This window comes from Musa acuminata, chromosome BXJ3-5 (genome assembly GCF_036884655.1).
Source record: "Musa acuminata AAA Group cultivar baxijiao chromosome BXJ3-5, Cavendish_Baxijiao_AAA, whole genome shotgun sequence".
NCBI lineage: Eukaryota > Viridiplantae > Streptophyta > Magnoliopsida > Zingiberales > Musaceae > Musa > Musa acuminata.
In genome coordinates this window covers 2,020,116-2,045,130 of record NC_088353.1, presented here as the reverse complement: position 1 = coordinate 2,045,130, position 25,015 = coordinate 2,020,116, and the positions used below count along the sequence as shown (strand labels likewise).

Sequence of the window (25,015 nt, the reverse complement as noted above, 5' to 3'; positions counted from 1 at the left end):
GTAAAAGGATCAAGATATTGAGGAGAGAGGTAAAAGGATCAAGATAGCCATCGTAAACTTGTGTCAATGACGTGATAGCCATCGTCGAGAGAGTGACATCTAACTCTTTCGATCGTAGATGTCAACACAATTACTACGACTCCTAACGATGTCATTATTCGTCACGATAAAAAAATATAATTAAAATATTAATATTAATATTATTATTTATACATCATGATTAGAGTATTAACATTTCCTTTTTATCTATATAAAACTGATAATATTAGAATAAACAAAATTAAATATTTTTTTATAATTACAAAAATTTTAATATAAAAAATTTAAATATAAAGATCGTTAAAAGAGATTCAAAATCATAAGTGGGGTAAATTGCCGGGAGAACATAGTACCAAAAACGTTAGGATATAACCCAGCATATGCAAAGACAAACGGATAGACACATCTAACCACATTGGGAAAGCAGGCAATCTATAACTAAAATGCGACAAGATAACTTAAGACCCATTATTTCCAATTCAGGGGATATTAAACAGCAAGAGGGACTTAAACTAGGACAGACTCGTGACGGCGTAGTAAATGAAGCAGCAAGAGTAATGTGAAACTTATGGGAGAACAAGGAGAATGTACACATGTTATCAGAAATTATTTACTGAATATGTTCTATGCGGACCCAAATGTGTTCTCCCCACTGTAACTCATGTACAGAAAACCATCCTCATCCTTGTTTTCCTCGTAGATCGCAGACATCAGGGAAGCTGCATAAAAATGACCGTCAAACTACATAGTAAAAATAACAAAATCAACACTAACGCTTTCACTCTATCTCACCAGTCGGCGGTAGTGAATTCTTCACAAAGACGAAGATGGCCTTTTCAGCACCGAGCTTAATCCTTTTGCGCACCACATAAACAAATTGTCCCACTGTGAGATCGGCAGGAACCAGGTACCTGCATCAGAGTTGTATGTCAACATCATTGTACAAAACAGCATTGTATCAATAAATCTCCAATAAGGTTGATAGCAATCGAAAATAATCCAGATTCGTGCAGCATTGAACTACTATGCACGAACAAGCAAATGGTCCACATGGATTTTTCTCCTATCTGTTTTCAAACAACACATCCACACCATTGGGAACAAAGGTTACAAGTGTAATAACTTCTATATCCCTCTGAATGATCATCATCCAGAGACCAACTGGAAATTCTCCGCTTAAAGATATCTAATAAAAATTAGGCTTTTGATATATTCAGATTTGCAGCAAACACAGACTATAGAGTTGCAGGGGAAACATTAAAACAAAAACATCTCACATAGAGAAAATAACTGACATTCAAGCAGAAAAAACACTGAACCTCATTGCCTAAAAAATGTATTGTATGTATCTTCCTCATTGCCTAAAATGTATCGTAAGCATCTTCCTCTTTTTATCATTTCATCCACTACATAAGTAGTGTAGCATTCCATATTTAATAAAAGGACCTATTGATGACGCCCATAATCTCTGAGCAATAAGTGTTTATATGGATGCTGAGATTGATTATGGCAATGAAACAGGGTGACATGATATTGACATGTGGACATCCAAGTCATACTGAAGGATTTCTCTACATGCACAATTCCATCAAGGTTAAACAAATGGACATCCAAAATACAACTCCTAAAGAAGCCCAAAAAATAAAAAAAATAAAAAAACGGAAAACTTCAAAATATTCCAACTATCCATGATATTGACATTCAACGTGGATGCTAGCAAAAGCTCAATAAAAGATAGGATCCCAAACACTTTCCCCAGCATGAATTATATCTTAAATATACTTGTTAGTTGGATCCTAACTGATAAGCCTTCAATAGGTCAGTGGAGTCCTTATAACTGCTATATGCCAAAAAAACACCGCAACGACCTAACAAAATACATTGATTAAATATGAATAAACATTAAATCATATATAAATAGATTGAACTGTTGAGAGTTCATTTCAGTGAGAACCGATCTGAGAGTTCTGACCTTTACCACATAGATAAGAAAGATATGAGAACAGCTAAGTGTTAAATCCTCATGGAGCTTTTACTGTCATGTAGGATATAGTTCCATTATTCATGTCATACCAAAATCAAATCATAATGAAGACAGTCTTGGCATCTAGATTTCAAATCATATGGAGATGGTCAACACAATAATATTACTATGAATAACTAAGATAAATAAATTAAATGTACCCATGTGGATAGAATCATATAAGGCACCGATGCAATGGTACATAGTGAAGAAAGAAATGGCACCAGAAATAGGAAATATAACATAATAGATGATGAATAACTAGAAGAGACAAATTATACGTATCCACATGGACAGGATCCCAACAAGGTACTGCTATGATGCCTACATGGTGCACACAAGGCAAAAGGAAAAAAAAGTATAAATAGGAAATATTATAATTAGGAACCCCCTCTCATTGTACCCACATGAGATCACATATATTTCACAAATCAGCCACATTAGCACAATGCAAGTAGATGACAATCATCAACACATAAGCATAGAAAAATAGTAAAAAGAGAGTCAATATACATGACATGTCATTAACACATCAGCATCAATTGCTACACATCATAAAATAAAATGCCAAACTTCAAAAGTCATATATGATAAGTGTTAGTAAGTGAATGACATTAAACAAAATGTGGGTGTTCTAGAATAAATACATTGAGAAAAACATGACCAGTGCAATTAAAAAGGGAAAAAAAAAAATAACACTGCATAATTGTATTTAACCTTCAGAATGTAGGAGAACCTTGTCACAGTCTTAATTTAGTTTAAAAAATACATCCCTTCAATATAGAACAAACAATAACAACAATTGATAATAAAAGATTCTATATATTCAATAAGACTTAATGGGTAACAAAAAGAATGTGTTAAAACACTAACTTCTTCTTGTCAATATCTGGTATATCACTTCTTTCAGCCTTCTCTACAATCACCTACATCAAATGAAAACTTAGACAACACAGAACAGAACAGAGACTGGTTACCTCGTGCGTAATCAAAATGACATCAATTACTCACAGGAATCCTATCAGGATATTTCTCCCGGATACGAGCAGCCTCAGCTTGCCTCCTTTCTGTAGATTAGAATTTACATGGATAATGAAATAAAACAAACTTGATTCATCACGATCAAATTGAAAACATTAGAATGCAACCATACTAGATGCTAAAAGATATATGTGGCTTTAGAGAAAATAAATAGTAAGCTAAAACCCCATCAATTTGCATTTCCTTCCTGCTTCTCTTAGAAGTCTAAGGTCTACCATCACTTGTAATACCAAACACATCGATGCACAAAGTTTTAGTATTAAAAAAAGTAACAAGCCATCAATTAAAGATGGGGAAATGTGGTGCAAACGATCTGTGTCAAATTACTAATATAATAAAAAGTGTTGCCTAAGTGCAGAGAACTGTCTTCTCAAGCCTTCTTCAAGTAAGAAAGAACAAGGACAACAAATAAAAAAAAAAGATAAAAATATTGCACAATGGGGAGAACATGAAATTTCCGAGTTAAAAAGGATCAAGGAATTTCCGGTTGGAAAATAAACATTAGAATCTAGTAAGATAAAAAAACAATGCAAACAAGAGAAAACCTAATATTGGAGTTAATAAAGATTATGAGTTCACAGGATCGATACCAACTATCACAATTAAAAAAATTCATTAATAGAATATAGGTGAGAATCAGAGAAAACCATTTGAATATATAAGTCCAAAACCATTATACACAGATGGATCCACTAAACATATCCAATTTCATCGTGCAGCACCATATTCATGTTCTGAAAAAGAAAATACCAATCTCCATTCACCAGTTACTACCATTACCTACAAGATGTTGAACAACAAGAATTGTACACCGACATCAATATAATTCCCAAAACAAGCACTATCCAATCCATGATCCCAAATTTTCAGGTCAACTTCAAATAGATCAAAAGAAACCTAGAAGAACCACCAAGAAACGATAAAACGAAGAGAAAATCATATTCAATCGAAAAACAATCTAATTCCAAATATCTCACGAAACAAGAAAGAAAGAACGGTTTCCAACCAACGTTAAGTACGATTTCGGCTGCACAAACCCTAATCGACTCATGTACTTTTTTCTCAATCAAACAAAGAAAGAAAAAGAAGGAGAACACAGACCGAGGGGATTATCCAACTTGAAGGAATTCTTCGCCATGGAACCCTCTTAGTCCTGCAATTCCACAAACAACCCGGCATTGCCATGTCAAGATCACGAAGTAAAGAAGAAACACAAAAAAAAAATCGAATGCTCGTCGAGCAAGATCGCGAATCAGACACGATTATCGAAGAAAAACGAGAGACCGGATCGATCGATCGGCCGGCCGACGGAAAGAAGAACCGAGACTGGAATTGGGGGAAACGGAGAACACTTCTTGGGCTCGGCGGTGGGTTGAGGGTCATCAATTATAGGCGGAAGAAACCCATAAAGTGCCCTTTGCTCACCTGCCGTTTCATACCCAACAACTACCCTATCCTTTATTGCAAAAGCTGGTGGTCCCTAACTATTTCTGCAAAGGGCAGTAGGTGATCTGTAATTATAAGTGGAAGTCCGTTATTGCCAGCGAATCCTTGGCGTGTTCCTTCTATACGTAGCCAATCACCGCCCGCAAAATTAGCGAGGCTACGGGGCCCATTATGTGGGGCCCGCCCCGTCCGTCGGAAGCGGGTAATTCGTCGAGCCGGTAAACTAGAAATCCTTTTCTTTCTCGGAGTGTAAACGTAGGTGATTTAAGTTCCAAGAAGAAACGGACGGGTTGTCGTCCACACCAACTCAACTACCTCCGCATGGTTGATCCTCACAGGTGGGTCCGGCATTTTCCTCCAATGATAATACAGGTACAATTCACGCAACGAACGCAAGACGTAAAGTTTATTTCTATAATGAATATTTGGTTCGTGACGTCTCTTCATTACTCGATCGATCATTAAAACAAATATAATGGATGTCAAATAATTGCTAACTTATGCAAAACCTCAGGATAATAAAATGATGCATTCATGAATTGTTCCTTTCGTATTCATATGATTAAATCAAATTAGTACAAACATCAGTATACGTATTCATAAAAATCAAGACACCAAAAATAATATTATGGCTTTTTACTTTTCTACGTGTACGGTCTGTGTTCGTGGGTTGTTTTGGGCCGGCTCGAGCTTTAACCAATTGGCCCGAGCAGCGAACAGACCAACCAAACCAAATCTTGTCCCTTGTTCCCGTTCCCTTAACGGTTTCTACCCCAATGTATTACCCGGTCGTTCACCCGCCTGGTTGTCCACACACTCGTGGGGTCCTACAGAATTACCAATCAAAAGGGAGGTAGCGCGGACAGGTATAAGAAAGTAAGAAATAAATGTCCTGGCCGTGAAATTATCAGTGGCCAAATTCTCGCTTCCGTGTTACTCGAAACCGTACCCGCGTTTAGTGGGACCCACCGTTTGCTCACGGACATACAATGTGGTAGAATCTGACCGTGAAATATCTAGGTCGAAATCCGTATACCGAGGAGTTGGAGGGAAATTGGAAACAGAGATGGCTAATAATATTTATTTCATTTTTATACGAGCCCGGAAAACAAAAATAAGAAAAGAAAAAAAAATATTTGTTTTAGAGCTCCAAAGACACACACCCAAACTCCCCCATCGCCTCTTCGAGAGCTCGCTCTCCCTCGTCTCCGCTTCGATCCAGCTACCCCAAACCCCAATCGATCCCCTCGGCTCCGTTCGCCTCCATCTATTCCTCTCGCAACCCGCTCCAATTCTTCAAAATCTCCATCTCTCGTAGGAGGTATGCCGGATTCGCTCTCCTTGGTCCCCTAAGTTTCAATTTTGTGTTGCTGTTCTGGGATCAGAGGCGCGCTGGTTTTTTACTAGATCCATACGGGATGGATGGTGACTGGGGATCTTTTTTTCTTACCGTGGATTCCGTGGCGCGATCGGTTTGGGTTCGTGCGTTGGATTAGGAGTGACTTCTCTTGGTGAAGGGATATTGGTGTTTCGTTGCTATGTCTTCGGTGGAGGAGGAGACGGTTGCTATGAAGAGGGGGGTCGCGAACGGGGTTTCTGCGTCGAAGGAGGTCCGTGAACCGAATCGGCAGAAGAAGAGGCGGTTGGTTTTGAGCGATTCGGATTCAGACGATTGTTTGTTTTCTCTAAGCAAGGTGGATCACAGGACCGATCAGAACGGAGACAGCTCGAGCATCGGTGAAGACAATGGCGTGGAGCGGATGGAAGAGAAAGGCAAGGTTGAGGTAGAGAATAAGAAGAGGGTTTTAAGGCCAGATTTCATGAAGCGAAATGAAGAGCTCATAGTTTCTGACAAGAAAGAAGTTACCAAGCCAGAGTTGGAAAGAAGGAGTAGAGAGCCAGCTGATGCCAAAGTTCCTGCAAAGAAACTGGAAATGGATTTTCCAGAACGAGGAGGAGGCAACAATTCTGAAATATCAAAAAGAAAACTGTTGCATGGTCGAGATGACACAAATGATATGGAGGCAGAAAAAGATGTAGGTTCCAAACCTCTAGATCCCACGAGCAGCAAGAGGGATGGGTTGATGGAGAATGACACGCAGACACACTCTCCCAGGACTAGCAGGAGAGAAGCTGAAAAAGACAAGCCAATAGAGTCATCAGGTAATCAAACACTTCGTATGAGACATAATAGCAGCAGTTCTGCTAATGAAAAGAGAGCAGATACTGCCATGTCACAATGCAAAGCTGGTGTTCTGAGGTTGCAAGGGAAAAATGGTGTCTTGAGGGTCTCACCAAGTAACAAAAGGGCAGATGGGCTGAAGAACCTTCATTCTAAAAGGAAAGATGAGGAAAAATTAAAGGCTGTAGGCTCTCCTAAGGATTCCGCCCGAGGCACACCAAAGAGACCATCTCTTTCTCCAGATCAAAGAGTACATGGAAAATCAAGTACAGGAGCTACATTCAGTAAGTATCAATCAAGAAAGGCAAAAATTGACAAAACTGAGGAAATTAGATCCAGTAGACGAAAAACAAAGCCAGTAATTGTTTCTCCGAAAAGAGAAAAAAAAAGAACGGATAAGCTGAAGAGCAGGACTGGTTTGAAAATAAAGAGCAGATCCAGCTCAAAAGCTGCTTTTATTGCAAAACAAAAATTAAATAAAACAAGTGTAGCACGCAGCACTGAAAAACAGAACCTCAGGGATCAGATAAAAAACATACTTCTTAATGCTGGTTGGACAATAGATCTGAGGCCAAGGAAAGGCAGAAACTATGAAGATTCTGTTTATATTCCTCCTGAAGGAAAAAGTGGTTATTGGTCAATTACAAAGGCTTATGCTGCATATCAGGAACAACTGAACAGGGCATGCAATGAGAGGGGCAATAATTCTTCAGGAAGATCCTCTAAAACATCTTCTGGCAGTGACTCTGTCGTACCGATGGAATCCTTGGATATACTAAAGAGAATTGTTAACAAGAGAGGGAGGAGGGAAGAGCTCAAGGAAACTCAAAGGGGCAAAAAGAAAGTAAAGAGAAGTTCTGACATGAGGCATGCTAGACATCAAGACACTCAGGATAAGCTTGATGATAATAGAGGCAGAAAGAAGTCAAACAGTGCCTTGCCCTCAAACATGAAGATTGCTGTTGGTTCCACTGTTCTTAAGCATGTTCAAAAAGGAAGAAACAAACAGAGAGGATGTGCTCTGTTGGCTCGTGGCAGCAACCAGGAGGCAGAAGCTGAAGATAATGATTATGTTCCATACATCTGGAAAAGGACAGTTCTCTCGTGGATGATAGATATGGGTGTCTTGCCCATAAACGGAAAAGTGAAATACATGAACCAGAGAAAAACAAAGACAAAGCTGGAAGGCCGGATAACAAGAGATGGTATTAATTGCAGTTGCTGCAGTAAAATTATTCCTGTGCCAAAGTTTGAGCTTCATGCTGGAAGCAAACTTCTCCAGCCATCACAATATATATTTCTGGAAGATGGAGGAGTTTCCCTGTTGCAGTGTCAGCTTGATGCATGGAAAAAGCAGGATGAGTCAGAACGCCAAGGATTCTACTGTGTTGATGTAAGCGGTGATGACCCAAATGATGATACTTGTGGCATCTGCGGTGATGGTGGTGACTTGATCTGTTGTGATGGTTGTCCTTCAACATTCCATTTGAGTTGTTTGGGCATTGAGGTGCGTCAAATAGAATAACAGTAGTCACTTACAGTTTTGGAACTTCTATTCATATGTCATTGCATTTTGAAATTTAAAAGGGTCAGTCATGACTTCTTCTCTTTTGATCCTTTATTTATTGTACCTTTTCTTGATTTTCACTGACTTGGTGGAGGTTGGAGATAAATGGATTTAGTGGCCGTGGTACCTTCTGCAAAGCTAAGGAAAAAAAAAAAAACTTTGCAGTAGTATAGTGTCTAAGTCATGCTACATTATTCCTGTTACATTTTTTATGCTTCACATTTTTGCATTGGCAGCCCGGTCCTCATACTGGGAGCCTGGTCTTCTGGTATATGCTTGCCTGGCTCAAGTAATTTATGTCTCTTTTGCAGAAGCTTCCTCCTGGAGATTGGCACTGTACAAACTGTTGCTGCAGATATTGTGGGGGTATCTCTGCTGATGCCACCCGAGAAACGGATGGAACAGTTTCTTCGTTACTCTCGTGCCACCAGTGTGAGGCAAAATGTACAGATCTTGCAATTGCTCTTTGGATATTATTATTTTTATATTTTTTTAAATTTCAACCTTGATAAGGTTTACATAGTGATGAAACTTCTTGTTTTGCATTTTGGGTTTTCTAGACCACCAAGGCTGTGTTCCTGATGCAGAATCTGTTTCTGCCATTACCAAGAATTTGGGCATGTCTTTTTGTGCCCAAAGTTGCAGAAAGGTATAATTGGTAGCTTTTTAAAATTTTCAACCAGTAGCATTATTTGAGATTTGGTAACTCTATCTTGTTTTTATATTTAAATTTATTTCTAGATGATTCAGAAGGCATCAACAAGATCTTTTTTGTGTAAAGTTACTAACCTGCACATGCTTAATTTATACACATAATTTAATTAGATCAAATATCTATTTTACATGCCTGGTTCTCTGTCAATTAGGTATATTCTTGTTGGCTATCAAGTTCTAGTTTCTTTTCAAGTAGATATTGTTATGTGCTTTCAGATCAGCAAGCATATCAACAGTATGCTCTACAGATATGAGGAGCTTTTTTTTAACCTATAATCTCCTACATATCTCCATTTTGGATGAGCAATGACCGTTTTTGCACTTAGGGCATGCTCATGATGTTGTTCAATTGAGACTTGATGTCAGTTGTTTGAATAACATAAGTAGCTTCCCTGGGAAGAGTTAGGACAGCATTGATCTCTCTGTCCAAAGCCCGATCTCATGCACAAGGTGAATTACATCTTTTCGTCTCCACAAATCTGATGATAACTAGATTTTTTAGCATCAAATTGATGCTTGTTCCAACTCAAAAGATCCACACACTTACAGGTTTTACAGTGTATGTGTCACATTGGATACAAACTATTGGATGTTTGGTATTTAAAATGGGTTGTGTCTTTATTAATGATAATATTAAGAAATATAAGAACTATGAGAGAGATAGAAAAGCCTTGAAGACTTAGTAGTTTAAGAGCTTTGATAAGAAGTAATACATTGAAAATAAACTTGTCATAAGTCATAAAATTGTAACTCTTAAGAGTTAATTCACCTTTGTATGACAAGATGTAATTTCCTCTTTCATCAATTTTATAGATTTTGCAAGCAATTTCTTTTCCTTCCTCCTGAAGCAAACAAATAATAAGTTTTGTATTTCATTATTTTAACTTAGGACCACTTAAGCCAACTTTGCTTTTTGCCATGATATTTCCATAAAGAGTTGTCATGATATGAACTAAGAATGTTGTTTACAGGTTGGATGAAATGTGTGCATCTGTTCCTTTATGCTGTCTTTTCCTGGAAAATTACCAATTATGTTTGAGAAGTGGCTAACATAAAATGTAGGAACCAAGAAAAATATAAGCTTGATGCTTGCTTTAGATAACTTGTATATAGACCAACGTGTGGGCATTAATTGACTTTGTTGTAATGTTCTGAAGCAGCCATGTTTGTTCAGTGGTGATATGATCTTGATTGATATTTCTAAGTTCATGTTAGAGACGGTGACATTAAGTTCGTGTAAACTTCTGTTGGAACAAATGACTCTTATGAAGCTTCGTTTTTCTAAAAATCTTCTAGAAGTTAATCACTTAATTGTAAATATCTAGCTTGTGCATCTATTAGCCTTTTAAGATGAACCTATACTACTTTTCATTGCTGCAGGTTTTCAAACGATTGCAGAAGATTCTTGGGATCAAGAATGACTTGGAAGCAGGATTCTCATGGAGTGTTATTAGGCGTTTTGATGAGGATGCTCCCAAAACACCACTGAAGTCTCATTTAATTGCTGAATGCAACTCGAAGGTTGCTGTTGCCCTTGCAGTTATGAACGAGTGCTTTCTTCCGATTATTGACCAGAGAAGTGGTGTTAACCTGATTCATAATGTTGTGTATAACTGTGGGTAAGCATCTATCAGATTTCCTTACTTTAGAACTTTGAAGCCATACCTGTTCACCAACAATGATCTAGTATGCTTCTAACTTCTACGATCAAATGACAGATTTAAAGCATATTTAGAGAAATGTGTTGGCTTTTAATTTGGAACTTGTAGAAGATTACTGGAAGTTATTCCTATTAAAGTTCTTAATCTTGGTCTGATACCAGTTATGGTAATTACTGGCCTGATCACCAATTAATGAGTAAAGAAGAAAGGAGGAATAAAGGCATGGCCTTTTTTTTGTCTTGAAACTAACATACATTTTTCGCCTATGAAAGGGCAATGCACTTCCCCATAGAAAACTATTTAAGGTCAGCCATTGGTACTTAGAGCCTTACTAGATCTTCATTCATCGGAATGCCTCGGAGGGGCAATTTATACTTATGCTAAAGTTAATTTCTTTATTTTTTGACTCTTCTAGTAACTAAATATGGTTTACTGATGTTTTTGTTTTTCAATGCAAACCTATTAGCTAAATTTATCCTTTTATTTTTTCAAATTTGTAGATCAAATTTCAATCGGCTGAACTATAGGGGTTTCTACTCTTTTATTTTGGAGCAAGGTGATGAAATTATTTCTGTGGCATCTATCAGGTACATGTCTTGTTGTCTGTGTTAAATTGAAGATATCTTGATGGATGATTACTTAACTTTGTTGGCATCTGGTTTCATGAAAAGTCATTGGGTCAGATTTAGTACCTTAGGTTCATTCATTCTGTTGTGTAGGTGGTTTGTTAAATTAATCAGCAATTCTTCATCCTTCCTGCATTTGTTATGAGAAATGAAGATCTTCCTTCTTAAATAAGAGTTATTAGTGGAGGTGACTGTGATTCATCTGCACCTGCAAACTGATGTCCCAAGGCTGTCATAGATATAGTCAAAAGCTCCACTTATCTTAAAATGTAAGCAGGACATGTTATGTTTCAGTTGAAACTTGAAAGACTGCAACTAATCATGCTCTACGTATTCCGTTCCACTATGTCAAAACACCTAAGATGACTTCCATACTTATATTTAATATCTAAAATCAAGATTCAAGAAAGGCATTCAGTCCAGTTCGAAACCTTTTTTTCTTTTTTCCCTTTTTTAAATTTGGACAGAAATGATTTCAGCCGTCAACAGCTGCTGGCTATCAATAAGAGGTGTTTAGATGGCAAAAAAACATTAAGGATTTTCAGGGAAGCTGCTATCAAAAGTTTTCCCTTCTCTCTCTATTGCTGCCTCATTCACTTTCTCTCATCATTGCTACTACCTTCTCCTCGTGGCAACATTTCCCTCCTACAATATGTGTAGCCATCTCTTCCTCCTTTTCCTTTATCTCCTCATCCTTCCCTCCTCCCCGCTTTCTCGTTGGTCTGTGTCAGGGGTGTATCTTGTGTCAACACATATGGTATCCCAGGAATCCATAGCGGTCCAGCCAGGGATCGGTTCAAGTCTTAGACTGGAATTTGGGACCTTGGTCTAGATGTCTATATTTCTTCACCTAATATTCTTTTCCTTTCTTCTATCTTCTCTTCCATTTTCTTCCTTTTTCTGCTTTCTTTCGCCCTTCCTGATTAACTTCTCTTTAGGCTACTCTATGCCAAACCATTCAGTTCCTTATCCTGAACACCCACTACCTGTGAGTGTCGTGGCTGGCCATTTGCCTTCTGGCTTCCCATTATCAAGTGTCAATCACGTTTGGACATCCATCACCTCCATAAATGGCATTAATCAAGTACTGCCGTTGGCTAAGAAATCAGGTTCATAGTTAACCTTCATCTTCCTCCTCTTCCCTCTAGATTTTACTGCCATCACTTCTGTTCTTTCCTATGCATGATGGCAGGTTGTAATGGGTTAGTTTTGGGTACATTGGACCTTTTTATAGAGTGTTGACTTAGAAGCCAAACATTCTTACCCAACTACGGCTAATTGGTATACCTTGTTTATGTTCTAATAAGACTTAGCTAATGTTTTCTAAAAAGTAATTAAGTAGAAAGTTTGATCTAAACCATAAGTTTTCTTTAGATACTCAAATCTTTAATCAGGATGTTATTTCCTTTTAATGTCTTCATCTATAGATCTTTTTTCTTTCATCTTTGTTTTTGAAGGTCTAGTGATTTTATTGTGTCAAACAGAATTCATGGAACTAAGCTGGCTGAAATGCCTTTCATCGGGACGAGAAACATGTATAGACGCCAAGGGATGTGCCGTCGGCTTCTAGATGGAATTGAATCAGTATGTTAGCTTGATTTTTTTATTTTCTAGCTTTTTAATATTGTTTTGAAGATACAAAATTGTGATTGTCTTGTTCTGTCTTTTTGTCAACACATTCAGATTCCAAATACATTTTGACAATACTAAATACAAATCATTATTGGCAAGCAGTACTTGTTTCGTTTTGTGGCATCTTATGTGCTACTTAGTAATTTAATTTAGTTTGTTTGCTCAAAAGGATAAAAAGAAGGATGGCTAAATGCACAAAGCTCCTTTCAATGTGAGATATGGGAAGAGATATGACCTGTCTGTATTCAGCTCCATGATTTCTGATTTACCAATGAATTTAGTCTCATTACTTAAACAAAGTTTAGACATGCTGCAAGCTAGAGGCCAACTTAGGCCATGTAGGCTATTGTCCACTGTGATCCAGTATATAGCATCTGCCTGCAAGGAAGCGGAGATTTCTGTTCACTTTTCAACTATCTTACAAGTATCAAGGTCTTTACAACTGCCTTTATATGCATGTGTAAAGTTATAAACCAATTTGTCACTTGACAGTAGTCATTTGTAACCTCAATTGAAGATCTACAGTTATAACAAGTGGTTTAAGCCTTCATTGAGAACTCATGAAAGTGTTTTTCATAAATCATTTTAGTTTTTTGGGTTTATATTGTTTTGGTCACAATATTAGTCTAGTGTTCATACAATTTTGATGGCTTTATTGCTTTAAATTTAGGTGAAGATTGGTGATTTTATTTTCTTTGAGCCACTATTTAAAATGCATGTGCATATGCGTGGATACTGTTTGTTACATGTAAGATGCATATTATAATGAAGAAAAACACAGCATTTTATATAAAGCATTCAGGTCTGTATCCTGCAGTAACATCATTTTTTTTCTCTATATCTTATACGAACTTCACAAAGCTCGCGAAGTCTATCTACAATCTTATCAAAGCTTGGGTAAGTCTTAGGAAATTTAATACTGATTTTTTGCACTTAGGGTATGTACCGGTCTGATAGGGGACTGGTATGAGTGGTCTATACTGATCTATCGGTACATCCTATTGTATCATGTGTCGGTACATCAGTTTGTACCGTACTGATGGCTGGTCGGTATGTTGGTATGGACCGATAAGACAAACCATGATATGTACTATTGGGAAAGCATGTTATTTGCATTTGCACTTTGGTGAGTCATGAAAAGAAATTTTTGATACAGCATAGGAAGTTTGAGCAAACATATAAGGGCATTCTGGGAAGGAAAAATTCATATGGCAGAATTTTGCCTCTTCTATATCAAAGTTGATTGTACTTTAAGATAATGTGCTGGCATTTCAGAAAAATAAATTGGAATAAAATATATTGCTACTTTATGTGGTACTGTTGACAATGAAATTTCTTTATCCTTGTGCTAAATCTTTATTAGCCTAACCATTTATGATGTGCAGAAAATTATTACTGAAGAATTTTGAACAAACAACCTATTTTGTTTGATGCAAATTCTTGCATGGGCTTTCTGTAGCAGCATGTAATAGTTATTATGGTACCAATTCAAAGATTAGTTCATTTTCATTAATTAGGGTAAGTCTAGTTGCTTGTCAATTTCTTAGACTTCCTCTGTGGTTGATGACTTTATCATCATCTATGTTGTTTGATGTGACAGATTGATGTTATTTGTCTATAGAAAATCATTTTTGAGTCATTAAGGATGCTAAATATCATTTACCAAGATTAAAATTCTCATCCAATTGATATTTCTGTACTGAACTGACACATAAGATATTTATGTTCTTAAGAAATGACATTGCAACAGTACATATGGACCATCTGAAATTGGGGTGACGTCTGTTGTGCACATGTATTTTGACCAGTGACTTATTTGAGCTTGTTTTCTGCTTGGGCATTTTTAGCAATGCATGTACAGTTAGCTTATTCATAATTATTGCTGTAATTTAATTGTTTTCGTAATTTATTTCTCAACATTTCAATTGTTATTTCTTTCTTCTTGCTTCTTTTGCAATAATTTGTTCTCATTTTCAGGCTCTCTTCTCTCTTGATATCGAAAAGCTGGTTATACCTGCTATTTCTGAACTGAAGGACACATGGTCTAATGTATTTGGCTTTAAACCTCTTGAGGTTTCACAAGAATTAGAAGTTAGATCCATAAAAATATTGGTTTTTCCTGGTACTGGTTTATTACAGAAGCCACTCCTGAAAATGCATTCTTCTGTACAATATTCAGCTGTCGATGGAGGTGCGTGATGAATGCTATTAATAATTTATAACTATTATTTTTATAACTCCCTTTCATATTTCTTGTTTGTGGTTTATACAGTTGATAATGACATCAAACATCAGCATCAGACAATATCAACTCATGTATCATCTGAGTTCTCATCTATTGAGCCCAACCTCCATATTCCTGGTCAGGATGTTGTCCATTGCATAAATCCAAATCAAGATGCAGAACCTAGCTTGTCATCTTCTAGAGTTTCACCTGATTCTTCTGATTCTCCTCGACCCAATTGTAAATCTCAAGAAAACAAGATTTCGGAGACTGCTGGTGATTTGTGCATGCACAATTTTCCTGGGGGAGGTTTATCAGGTTCTCATGATGAAGATAAATGTCAAGTTGATTTTTCAACTAATCAACAAGCTGAGTTGATTAGTGAGCTAACTTTTTTTGATAGTCAAGAAGGGGAAAATGTAGAAGCTAATCCATCCGCCGATCTGCAAGAATGTGATTCTGTTTCTAAGCAGAGTTATCCGGATGGTTTTGCCTCTGATACTAAAAAATCAGGATCTGCTTCTCTTAGCATGCATTCCACAGAATTTAACTTGTTGCAACATAAATTGGAGGATCATTGCACTCCTCTAGGTATTGATACTTTCACATTGAAACAGAATGTTAGGATGAATGTAGAACTTCCACTAGGCTCCTTGGAGTCTACATCAACTCCTAGTCTTCAATGTCATGTGACAACCAAAGCTCATTCTCCAAATTCATCAGAGAGCAATGACCAGGTATCTTCTGAATCTGCCCATGATGCAAATCATTTTGAAAAATCTCTTATGGTGCATTTAGAGCCATGCTTTCTGTTAAGCAATGAAATGATGCATAGCATTTGTAAGGTGAAAGCTAAAGATTCCATCCTTGATCCAAAGTCCTCTGTAAATGATGGGAACTCAGAACCTTATGCTTTTGAAATTGTTAAAAGATGTCTGAATGTTGCTGCTACAGAAGAAAGTGGGGCTTCTTGCTCAAGTGCTGCAGTTCCTGATTCTGATGAAAATACTAGGTTTTCTATACAGCAAAGTATTTTAGACACAGTTTACGTAACAAATGGTACTGTTTGTGAATCAAACTTATCTTGTGTTGTTAAGAGCTGCAGGATACCAAGTGAGACTAACCATTCTCACATGGCTTGTTCTGGGATGCTAGATGCAGATATCCATGATGTTCAGCCTAATTTAACACCTATCAATTTCGTTGCTGCTGATATTTTGGACAAGTCTCATCATATTTGCAATGAGTTCACAAATGGAACTGAAAGTAAAAAATGATGACATATCCTTTGATCAATGTATTGATGATTGTAGTCTTCACGATGCTTCTGTGGACATAAAGAAGTTTGATTTAGGTTCAGAACCTTCTTAATGGCTACTGATAAACCCTTTGTGGCTTAATCCCAGCAGAACATCTGTTTACTGGTGTTGCTGGGTTTCCTGTTGGGGATGATATTCATATGATACACAAGGTTTTTCTGAGGCAAGATGCACAAGGTTGTTAGTGGACCCCGCAGGTTGCCAGTTGTGTACTGGAGAATTATTTTGTTGATTCATCTTGTAAATAGTAAAGGCCTTTAAAATCATCCAAGCCCCTCTATTGTGAGTAAGAAAGATTATCTTAAAGGAATCTTATCATCTGAGCATGGTGAGAATGGTGCGTTATTTTTCACATGAAGTATATGGTGATCTATTACATAATCATCCTCAGTTTCAATCAACATTTCGCTGAGTTACCATTGAGTTTCTAACAGAAGTGCAAAATGAAGTAAACTAACCTAGTTTTGGTATGTATGCTGTCTTCACTTCTATCTTTCTCCAATTTATTTTGAACTCTGATGATCTGCTCTTAGTTACAAATCTAATGATGGAATTGACATTGAAGTTTTGCAACTTATACTCACTGCAAAATCAATTTTGGCTGTTAACTCTTGCTGCTAGTTGATGAGATGTTCATAATTTCACTATTCACGATGTATGTTCTTGTTGCTACATCTATATGCTGTAGATTAGTACTTGCCGCGAACACCTTGCATCATATAATCATAATCTCAATTATTGCATGTGGCTAGATGTCCTTTGCCCTCATCACCATAAATTGATTGCCCCATCAATTATAGTTGATCTGGTCGCTGCAGGTCATACTTGTCACTTGCGGTACCAAGTTCGCAGACCTAGCCTCCAGGATTGCAACTGTCATCATCTGGTCATTTCTGTTCTATTCATCCACAGCTTTGAACAGTTTCTCCGACACCTTTCAATCCTTTTGTGTTTTCTTGTAGCCAATTTATCCACTAGATTAATTCTGGTATTTCCAGAAACTTGGTTTTGAGCTTAAGATTGATGTTATTATACTTGCTGATGGATGTAGATGAATTGGAGTGCATGAATTTAAGGGATTCTAAAACTTAAAGGAAGGTTCAAATAACAATCTCATAGTTGTGTAAGATTTGAGTCATGTATCTAACTCAAGGGTATGTTTGTTATAACTTCTGTGAGGTTTTGGTTGGGAAATTGAGGGCCGCAATATGTTATTTCTAATAACATGAAGTTCCATTTTAATATTAGAAAGTGTTCTTTGAACAAAATGTACTTGATAGTTCTGATTATTCGAACGTTGAAAGTTCAATACAGTGTATCTTCTTGTTGGGCATTTCTTTCTAGTTATTTTGTTATCTTATGCAGATATTAGTTAAATTTGTCTTTATTTGTTGAGATCACCCAAGCTTTGGCCTTTTTTTGTCCAACTATGAAGCTGCATCATTCAGTCAAATCTGCCCCTTCCTGGGTTGGTTGTGGTTGGTCATCAACTTAATGCTGTTACTAGTACATTCCAACTTTAATAAAAAACAACTGGATCTAGTTGAAAAAAGGAATAAGTTTTTTCTACAGCTCTAGTTGGTTCAGAATTTTCTAGACTGCTGTGTGGTGGTTTATATTTTTTTTAACTAGTTTTTTCCCCTGTCAAAATTGATTAACAATGGTTTGTGAAGATCAACATACAAAATCTGGGTCCTGTCATAGGACTGGTAAGGTTCCATCATGGATCATCAATATACTAGCACTCAGTACGGATTAGTACCGTTCAGAATGAAGAGAAACAGTAATAAGAGGGGATGATAAAGAGAAGAGATGGAGGAAGATGACTGGTAGAGAGAGGAGGAAGAAATATACCAGTAGGAGGATGAGGAGAAAGGAGCGGCATGGTAAGGCAAAGGCAGTGGTGGCCAAGGAGCGGGGAAAGAGTGTGTGAGAGAGTGCATGAGAAAGGTACGTGAGCTTGCCAGGTGTAATAGTCCATACTGGACCAAACTATACTGATGGAGAACTATCGAGTCTTACAAAGGATTACAGAAAAATTTATTCTAGGCAAATATATCAATAAAAAATCATCAATTAGTTGACCTAGAAATTCTAACAGTTAGGTTGAAAATTGAAAAGTCTTTTGGTCTTTCTAGGGACTCCCTTTGTATTAAGTGCACTCTTGTATTAATTGTGTTGATATACTATTTAGGTATCCTAGAAGTTACATTTTGGATTTTTAAAAGAGATACTAATTCCGTAGGAGATTACTCTTGGAAATCATTGGCTTATTAATTGTTTCAAGGCTTCTAAACCCCTATATATAGTGGAACTTGTTAATGGATCAAATATTTTCAGATTTGAATGAAAAGAATTGCATCTTCTCTAGTCTTTTATTCTCTTTTGTTATCTCACAATTCTCTCTCTACTTCCCTATTCTGTTCTACATCAGTTCAGTATTAGAGGATATCAACAAACTTGCCTTATACCCCATTAGGTTCCAACTAGCATCAAAAGGTTCGATCAACACTCAAGGATCCTTGCACCTCCAATGTCAACCCCTTGCGTGTGGAGTTGGTCCTTAGGGTGATTGTCCCATGTGGAATTGGACCATATAACTCTTATTATCGAGTAAAATTTTGAAAACTTTACTAATATTTTTTATTGGATTGAAAAATTGTATATTTCATTGTATCATAATTTTCATCACTTCTCCCCTTGTTTTCTTCTTCTTTTTTTTTTCTTAAATTTATCATCTTCCCTCACCCCTTTAGTGGCAACTACAGTACCACTAAAATTTGAACCCTTGAAAGTTAAAAAAAAAAGACAAAAAGTGAAAAAAATGAAAACCATTTGAAACTTTACATTTTTATCTTGTGCATTACAACAATTAATAATCTCATTACCAAAAAGTAATTTGTCGATAGCATTAGAATCATGACTCGATGAGGTGAAAAGCAAATCAATCATGATGAGTCCCTAAACCAATAGAGTGAGGTAGACACCCTTAAAGACCAAGCTAGCAGATCATGACACAATATTGAATTAGTTATGTGACCAAATAACTCAAGTCGTAAGAGCTTTCTAACATTTTGAAAAACGACCCATGAATGAGGAGATTGATGAGTCGGTTAGTTAACATGTCTATTCTCCCCAATTCGTAGCTTCAAATTAAGGAATTTTACCTACTTCCCAAGCCCTAGTTCAAACAAATCCTAGGTCCACCTATAGGGCACCTATTCACAATCATGCTCCAATAATTCCTGATGGCCAAGCTTTTGACCTTAATGATGAATTCCTAGAACCTATAGAAATCCATAAACCTGAGTAATGGGCCAACGAGTTCGACTTGCTGACAATATGAGAGAAATGGCTAGAAGAGTTAAAGTGGATGTGTTGGACTTTGACAGTAGGTTTAACCCTGTGTTTGTTGACCGGTTATATAGCATGGAAGACTACTTTGAGTGGTATGGAATGATTAATATTGAATGTGTACGATTTGCAAAAATAAAACTAATAGGCTCCGTTTGAAAATATTGACAACATGTCCAACGTAATCTCGAACACCGTCCATAGCCTCTCATCACTCAATGGGAAGTCATGAAATAAAAACTTTTAAGGAAAAATATTTAATAACCTACTTTCGAAGCCAATTAGTTGAAAAATTGTTAAACATTAAATAGTTGAATTCTAGTGCGGTAGAGTATTTGCCCCAATTTAAGAAACTTTTACTTATGTGTGAAAAAGAAAAGTACCAAATTATCATTGTTCGAAGATTTGTTTATGGGTTGAGGTTTGACATCCAACTGGAAGTCTCCTTTAGTTTCCTTGATACCATGGAGGAAACTTCCTGATGAGCCCTTGAGATTAAGGACATCAAATCTTATCCAATTCGTCAAGCATCATCTCAGTTTCTTGACAATAGAACTATTACCCAATCTACCCCAAATAGTGGCTCTGTCAAGTAAAAAATCCCATGAATTGTCAAACTCATTCAACTACTGATTCTCAAACTAGTTCGTTTTCAATCTAGTGTTATTATTACCATAATAGAGGTCACTTGGCCTCTCGTCCTCAATGTACCCTTACCTTAAAACAATAACCAAAGGATCAAATCGAGGGAGTAAACCAAGTAGTTGAATCGGAAGCCTACTTAGGTGATGAAAACGAACTAGTAATTGAAGGTGCTCATGTTAATGTTGTTCGCATAATTCTCTCTACTGCTAGTGATTCCAATGAATGGAAGAAGATAAGTATCTTCCATACTTTTATTCGAAGCATGAAAAAACTTACAAATTAGTTATTGATGGGGGTATCACACTATCACCATGAACGTAGTCTAAAATTTGCTATCAAGAGATTAAACAGTAAGGTAGAATCACACCCGATTCCATTCAAACTAGCTTGGGTTGAAAAAACCACACTTCCAGTGACTGAGAGATGCCTAGTACCCATTAAAATGGGTAAGATGAGATTTACTGTGACGTTCTACCATTAGATGTTGCCTACAGTCTTTTAGGTTGGCCTTGGTTGTATGACCTTGATGCAATCAACCATGGAAGAGAAAACACCTGTCTTTCCATACAAAGGTAAAGACATTATTCTGCGACAAACAAAACCGTCAGAAAAGGTCAAATCAAGAACATCCAAATCTCATCCACAAGCCCCAACAATCAAGGGACTTCACTTACTGGATCCTAAATCTTTTGTAATTAAGCTTTGTTCTGGTACTCAAAATAAAGCTGTTGATGTCCTTAGTAAAATTCTATAATCCTATTTACCATGAGTGTCAAGGTCATAGGATTCGAGCAATTAAAAGAAGAGTATACCCAATGTCTAGACTTTAGTCACATATATTGAGAAGTCCAAGATGGAAACCGTCGTGAACATACAAACTTCATTCCTAAGGGTGGTAACCTTTTTCGATCCACTAGATTGTGTATTCCCCGATCCTCCCTTCGAGACATTTGTTTGGGAAATGTACGTGGGTGGATTAACATGTCGCCTAGGTCAAGACAGGACCATTGCATTAATCGAGGATAGATTTTATCGGTCTTCCTTAAAGCAAGATGTTGCTCGAGTGTGTCGGAGTGGCACTTGTCAAATTGCCAAAACTCGCAAACACAATACTAGCATATACACTCCATTACCCATTCTGTAATTACCATTGCAAGATGTGAGTTTAGATTTTGTTCTTAGGCTTCCCAAAATAGCCTGTGGAGATGACTTTGTTCTTGTTGTTATTGATCAATTTTACAAAATGACTCACTTTATCTCATGTGACAAGACCAACGACGTCTCACATATTGCTAAATTGTTATTTCGAGAAGTGGTTAAATTACATGGCTTGCCTTAACCATGGTATCGGATAGGGATGTGAAATTTATCAACTTTTGAAAAACTGTGGAAACTGTTTGACACAACATTGAAGTTCTCTTTAGCCTTTTACCCCCAAATTGATGGTTAAACTGAGGTTGTTAACCATTCCTTGAGAATCTCCTTAGATGTTTAGTTGGGGAGAAACTCGAAAAACTGAGACTTAATCTTACTCGATGCAAAATTTGCATATAATAACCCAGTCAATCTATCCATCAGAAAAAGCTTATTTCAAACTGTCATCGATTATACTTTAGATTAGTTGGTCTAAAAATTTTAAGTCACATTTTAGATTTCTAAAAGATATATTAATTCATTAGGAGATTACTCTTGGGAATCATTTTCTTCATTAATTATACCAAGGCTCCTAAACCCATATAATAGTGAAGTTTGTCAATGGATCAAACATTTTCAGACTTGAATGAAAATATTTGCATCTCCTCTAATCACTTACTCTCCTCTCTTATCTCATACTTCTTTTTCTTCCCCTCTCTTTCTCTCTACTTCCCTACTTTGTTCTACATCATATACATATACCACAAGGGTTCATGCTCCAATTGGTTGTCGGACTAGTAATTATTGACGTGAACCCCTTGGTCAATATATATATGGTTTCACCATTTTGAAGTTGATTTTTTTTTGAAGTACTTGTTGAGTCCCATTGCCCTTTTATTACCACTCTTTTGGCAACATTTTGTTAGTATACACATTTCATTTGAAGGTTCTACCTTGCTAAAACTGTAAGCGAGGTAGTTTCACTAAAGTCATTTCTGATATTTATACAAATGGGCTTTCTACTGCATTGTTCATTTTTCAGTAGATGATTCATTTTTGAGCATTACTGTAGTCAAAATAACTTTTGCAAATTCCTGGTAATTTTAGAAAAGTTGTTGGGAGCTCATGCCACCTATTTCCGTTTCTTCACTTTGAGATGCATGAACGTTAGATTTACTTGTTGCAACTTTTTAGAACCCAGATTTATCATTATTCATATTGTTGAATAGGCGGTTAAAAAGACTGACAAGCCAATGTTCATCAAGGACTTACGATAGTTCCTACTCATGTACAGAGCAGATTCAGTTGGAATAATCAATCACCACATCCGGCAGGTTTTTCTCTGCCATGTATAGAAATCGTAAGCTTGTTTTGTTTGCTCATGTTTCATCACTTTGACCGACACGGTTAAACCTATCATTGAATCTTCAGAAATTTTTGGAGGCTTTGGATGGAAGTTTTAGATGCACCATGAATGTACAGAATCATGAAAATTTTTATGGAAGTAGCTAGCCTTCTTAATTTCCAGGCATGACCAAGTGCTGTGAACAGGAAAGTTTTGTTGACCATGTAAAATGGTTATTCTCTTTTTTGTATATGTATATATGGCAACTTATCTTTGTTTTCCATCTTCTGTTAGTATGACTAGTGATAGCTTTTTGGTCATCGTTTTATTTAATTTCCAAATTGGTTTCCTTGCATCTTTTATTTATTCTATTATTATTTTTGGATAAATGTTTCTGTAAGATGGATGGAGTTGTTTCCAGGTTATCGGACTTATTATCGACCAAAGTTGGTTTGCTTGTATCTTTTATTCAGAGATGTTTAGGGGGGCGTCTTTTAAACTGTTTATCTGCATAGATAGAAAAACATAAAGGAAAATTGTTTGGCTAAATGGGTTTCATGAGATTTTTTATTTCTAACGTTGAATTGTCGTGTAAAGGTGGCAGCTAAAGTGTTCAGATGCTGCCCTGCTGGTTTGCCTTAATCCTTCTACCGATGCCAGCGCCAATCACTCAATTTTTTGCTGACAATTACTCATAAATTATAATATATTCGTATTCTTTTCCTCAGACTGTCATGTGGGTTGATGTCTGCCTTCCTCACTGACTCTGTTGGTGGTTTTAGAACAGATGGGTGTAGGAACAACTACATTTCCTATTAATGGTTAAAAGGGATAAATTTGTTGTCGTTATATTGAAATATAATAAATTTGAATTTAAATATTCAATAATTTATTAAAAAGAAAAATAAATTTACTATTCCATGTTGTTGCCATTCTCAGAGGGAAATGTATAATGTTTATGTCGTTACATTTATAAATGAATATGGTTATGCTTTGTTTACAAAATTATGCTATGCAAAAGGAATTAAAAAATATTTATCATATTGTTGATTTTTTCTTTAATGCAGAGTGAGTGGTTATCTGCTACTTATGCAATGGGGGAATTACTTCATCAAGGACCTGATTTGGCGAATCAAAGGAATGGTCTCCACAATGAATCTACGCCGATTAGGAATACTGCTATAGCGCTGACTAGGGTGAAGGCTAGAGGGTTTGGTATTCTTGTCAAGTTAGTTTAGGTCGATTAGGAAACAGGTAGCATATGGTGCTATACCCAATTATGCTTTAATGGCTTTAACGAGGAGTAGATGAAGACAAAGGCACAACCCAACCCAAAGGGATAATCAGATCTATTAAAGACTTGGCACGATTGGAGTGAGAATGGGTGAAACTGAATATCCGTAGAGATCTCAAGGTACGTCCAAAGTCTCCTCTAAGTGTCTTTAGAAGAAATAATAATTATCAATTCATCACTAAAGGCGATTGTGTTTTGTCTTCTTCATCGTAGCATTGGAGGTGTGTCTCCTCTAAGTATCTTTAGAAGAAATAATAACTATTAATTCGTCACTAAAGGCGATTGTGTTTTGTCTTCTTCATCTTCTAGTAGAGCATTGGAGGTGTTGCTAGCAATTGATGGGCAAATTTTGAAGGTTCTTTTTCTTAATTCCAAGGCACTAATGGGTAACAATGAAGGTCATTTTCAGGTCATTTTCCTTAATGGGATTTATAGGTATTAGCGAAGATCAATACCCAACTGCCCCATATTTTTCCTTGCCAATACTTTTTGCTCCATCTCTCACCCAATTACCCAATACAGGGTACTTTTCTCTAATTTACTACATATTTTGGGGTCCTAAGAATTCTTGAGTTTTTAAGTGTGACATATTTTAATAAATCTTTTTTTATGTTGTAAGAGATTATATATATATATATATATATATATATATATATATATATATATATATATATATATATATATATATAAGAGAAAGAGAGAGAGAGAGAGAGAGAGAGAGAGAGAGGATTTTCTTAAGCATAATGTTTACTCTTAATGAGGATGTGGT

The 25,015-nt window shown here is 36.5% G+C and overlaps 2 protein-coding genes across 9 annotated transcripts; one reads left to right on the top strand and one right to left on the bottom strand.

Annotated features, from left to right (window-relative positions):
* Positions 1–454: 454 nt before the first annotated feature.
* LOC103983788 (autophagy-related protein 8C-like) lies at positions 455–4,493 on the bottom strand. Of its 2 annotated transcripts, none has more exons than XM_009401069.3 (6): positions 4,388–4,493; positions 4,205–4,256; positions 3,074–3,129; positions 2,936–2,988; positions 832–950; positions 455–758 (listed from the first exon to the last, which is right to left on the bottom strand). In XM_009401069.3, exons 2-6 carry the CDS (start codon positions 4,239–4,241, stop codon positions 664–666), a joined length of 360 nt encoding a protein of 119 aa, XP_009399344.1. In that variant the 5' UTR covers positions 4,242–4,256; positions 4,388–4,493; the 3' UTR covers positions 455–663. The 2 variants fall into 2 exon arrangements, with proteins under 2 accessions (XP_009399344.1, XP_065008872.1); XM_065152800.1 differs by having other exon boundaries at positions 4,362–4,476.
* A 1,194-nt stretch (positions 4,494–5,687) lies between these two features.
* On the top strand, positions 5,688–24,543 carry LOC135580997 (uncharacterized). 7 transcript variants are annotated; one of them, XM_065152442.1, is made up of 10 exons: positions 5,688–8,238; positions 8,610–8,742; positions 8,859–8,947; positions 10,393–10,631; positions 11,174–11,260; positions 12,784–12,883; positions 14,909–15,122; positions 15,204–16,941; positions 22,837–22,941; positions 24,020–24,543. In XM_065152442.1, exons 1-8 carry the CDS (start codon positions 6,088–6,090, stop codon positions 16,430–16,432), a joined length of 4,242 nt encoding a protein of 1,413 aa, XP_065008514.1. In that variant the 5' UTR covers positions 5,688–6,087; the 3' UTR covers positions 16,433–16,941; positions 22,837–22,941; positions 24,020–24,543. The 7 variants fall into 7 exon arrangements, with proteins under 7 accessions (XP_065008514.1, XP_065008511.1, XP_065008515.1 ...); XM_065152439.1 differs by having other exon boundaries at positions 22,837–22,967; XM_065152443.1 differs by lacking the exon at positions 24,020–24,543 and adding an exon at positions 23,039–23,233.
* The last annotated feature ends 472 nt before the right edge of the window (positions 24,544–25,015 follow it).

Coding starts and splice junctions, on each gene's coding strand:
- LOC103983788 (XM_009401069.3), bottom strand. CDS start 4,241: ATGGCGAAGAATTCCTTCAAGTTGGATAATCCCCTCG. Junction 3,130..4,204: donor CAAGTTGGATAATCCCCTCG/GTCTGTGTTCTC, acceptor TCTAATCTACAG/AAAGGAGGCAAGCTGAGGCT. Junction 759..831: donor GAATTCACTACCGCCGACTG/GTGAGATAGAGT, acceptor ATTTTTATGCAG/CTTCCCTGATGTCTGCGATC.
- LOC135580997 (XM_065152444.1), top strand. CDS start 6,088: ATGTCTTCGGTGGAGGAGGAGACGGTTGCTATGAAGAGGGGGGTCGCG. Junction 8,743..8,858: donor CCACCAGTGTGAGGCAAAAT/GTACAGATCTTG, acceptor TGGGTTTTCTAG/ACCACCAAGGCTGTGTTCCT. Junction 11,261..12,783: donor ATTTCTGTGGCATCTATCAG/GTACATGTCTTG, acceptor TGTGTCAAACAG/AATTCATGGAACTAAGCTGG.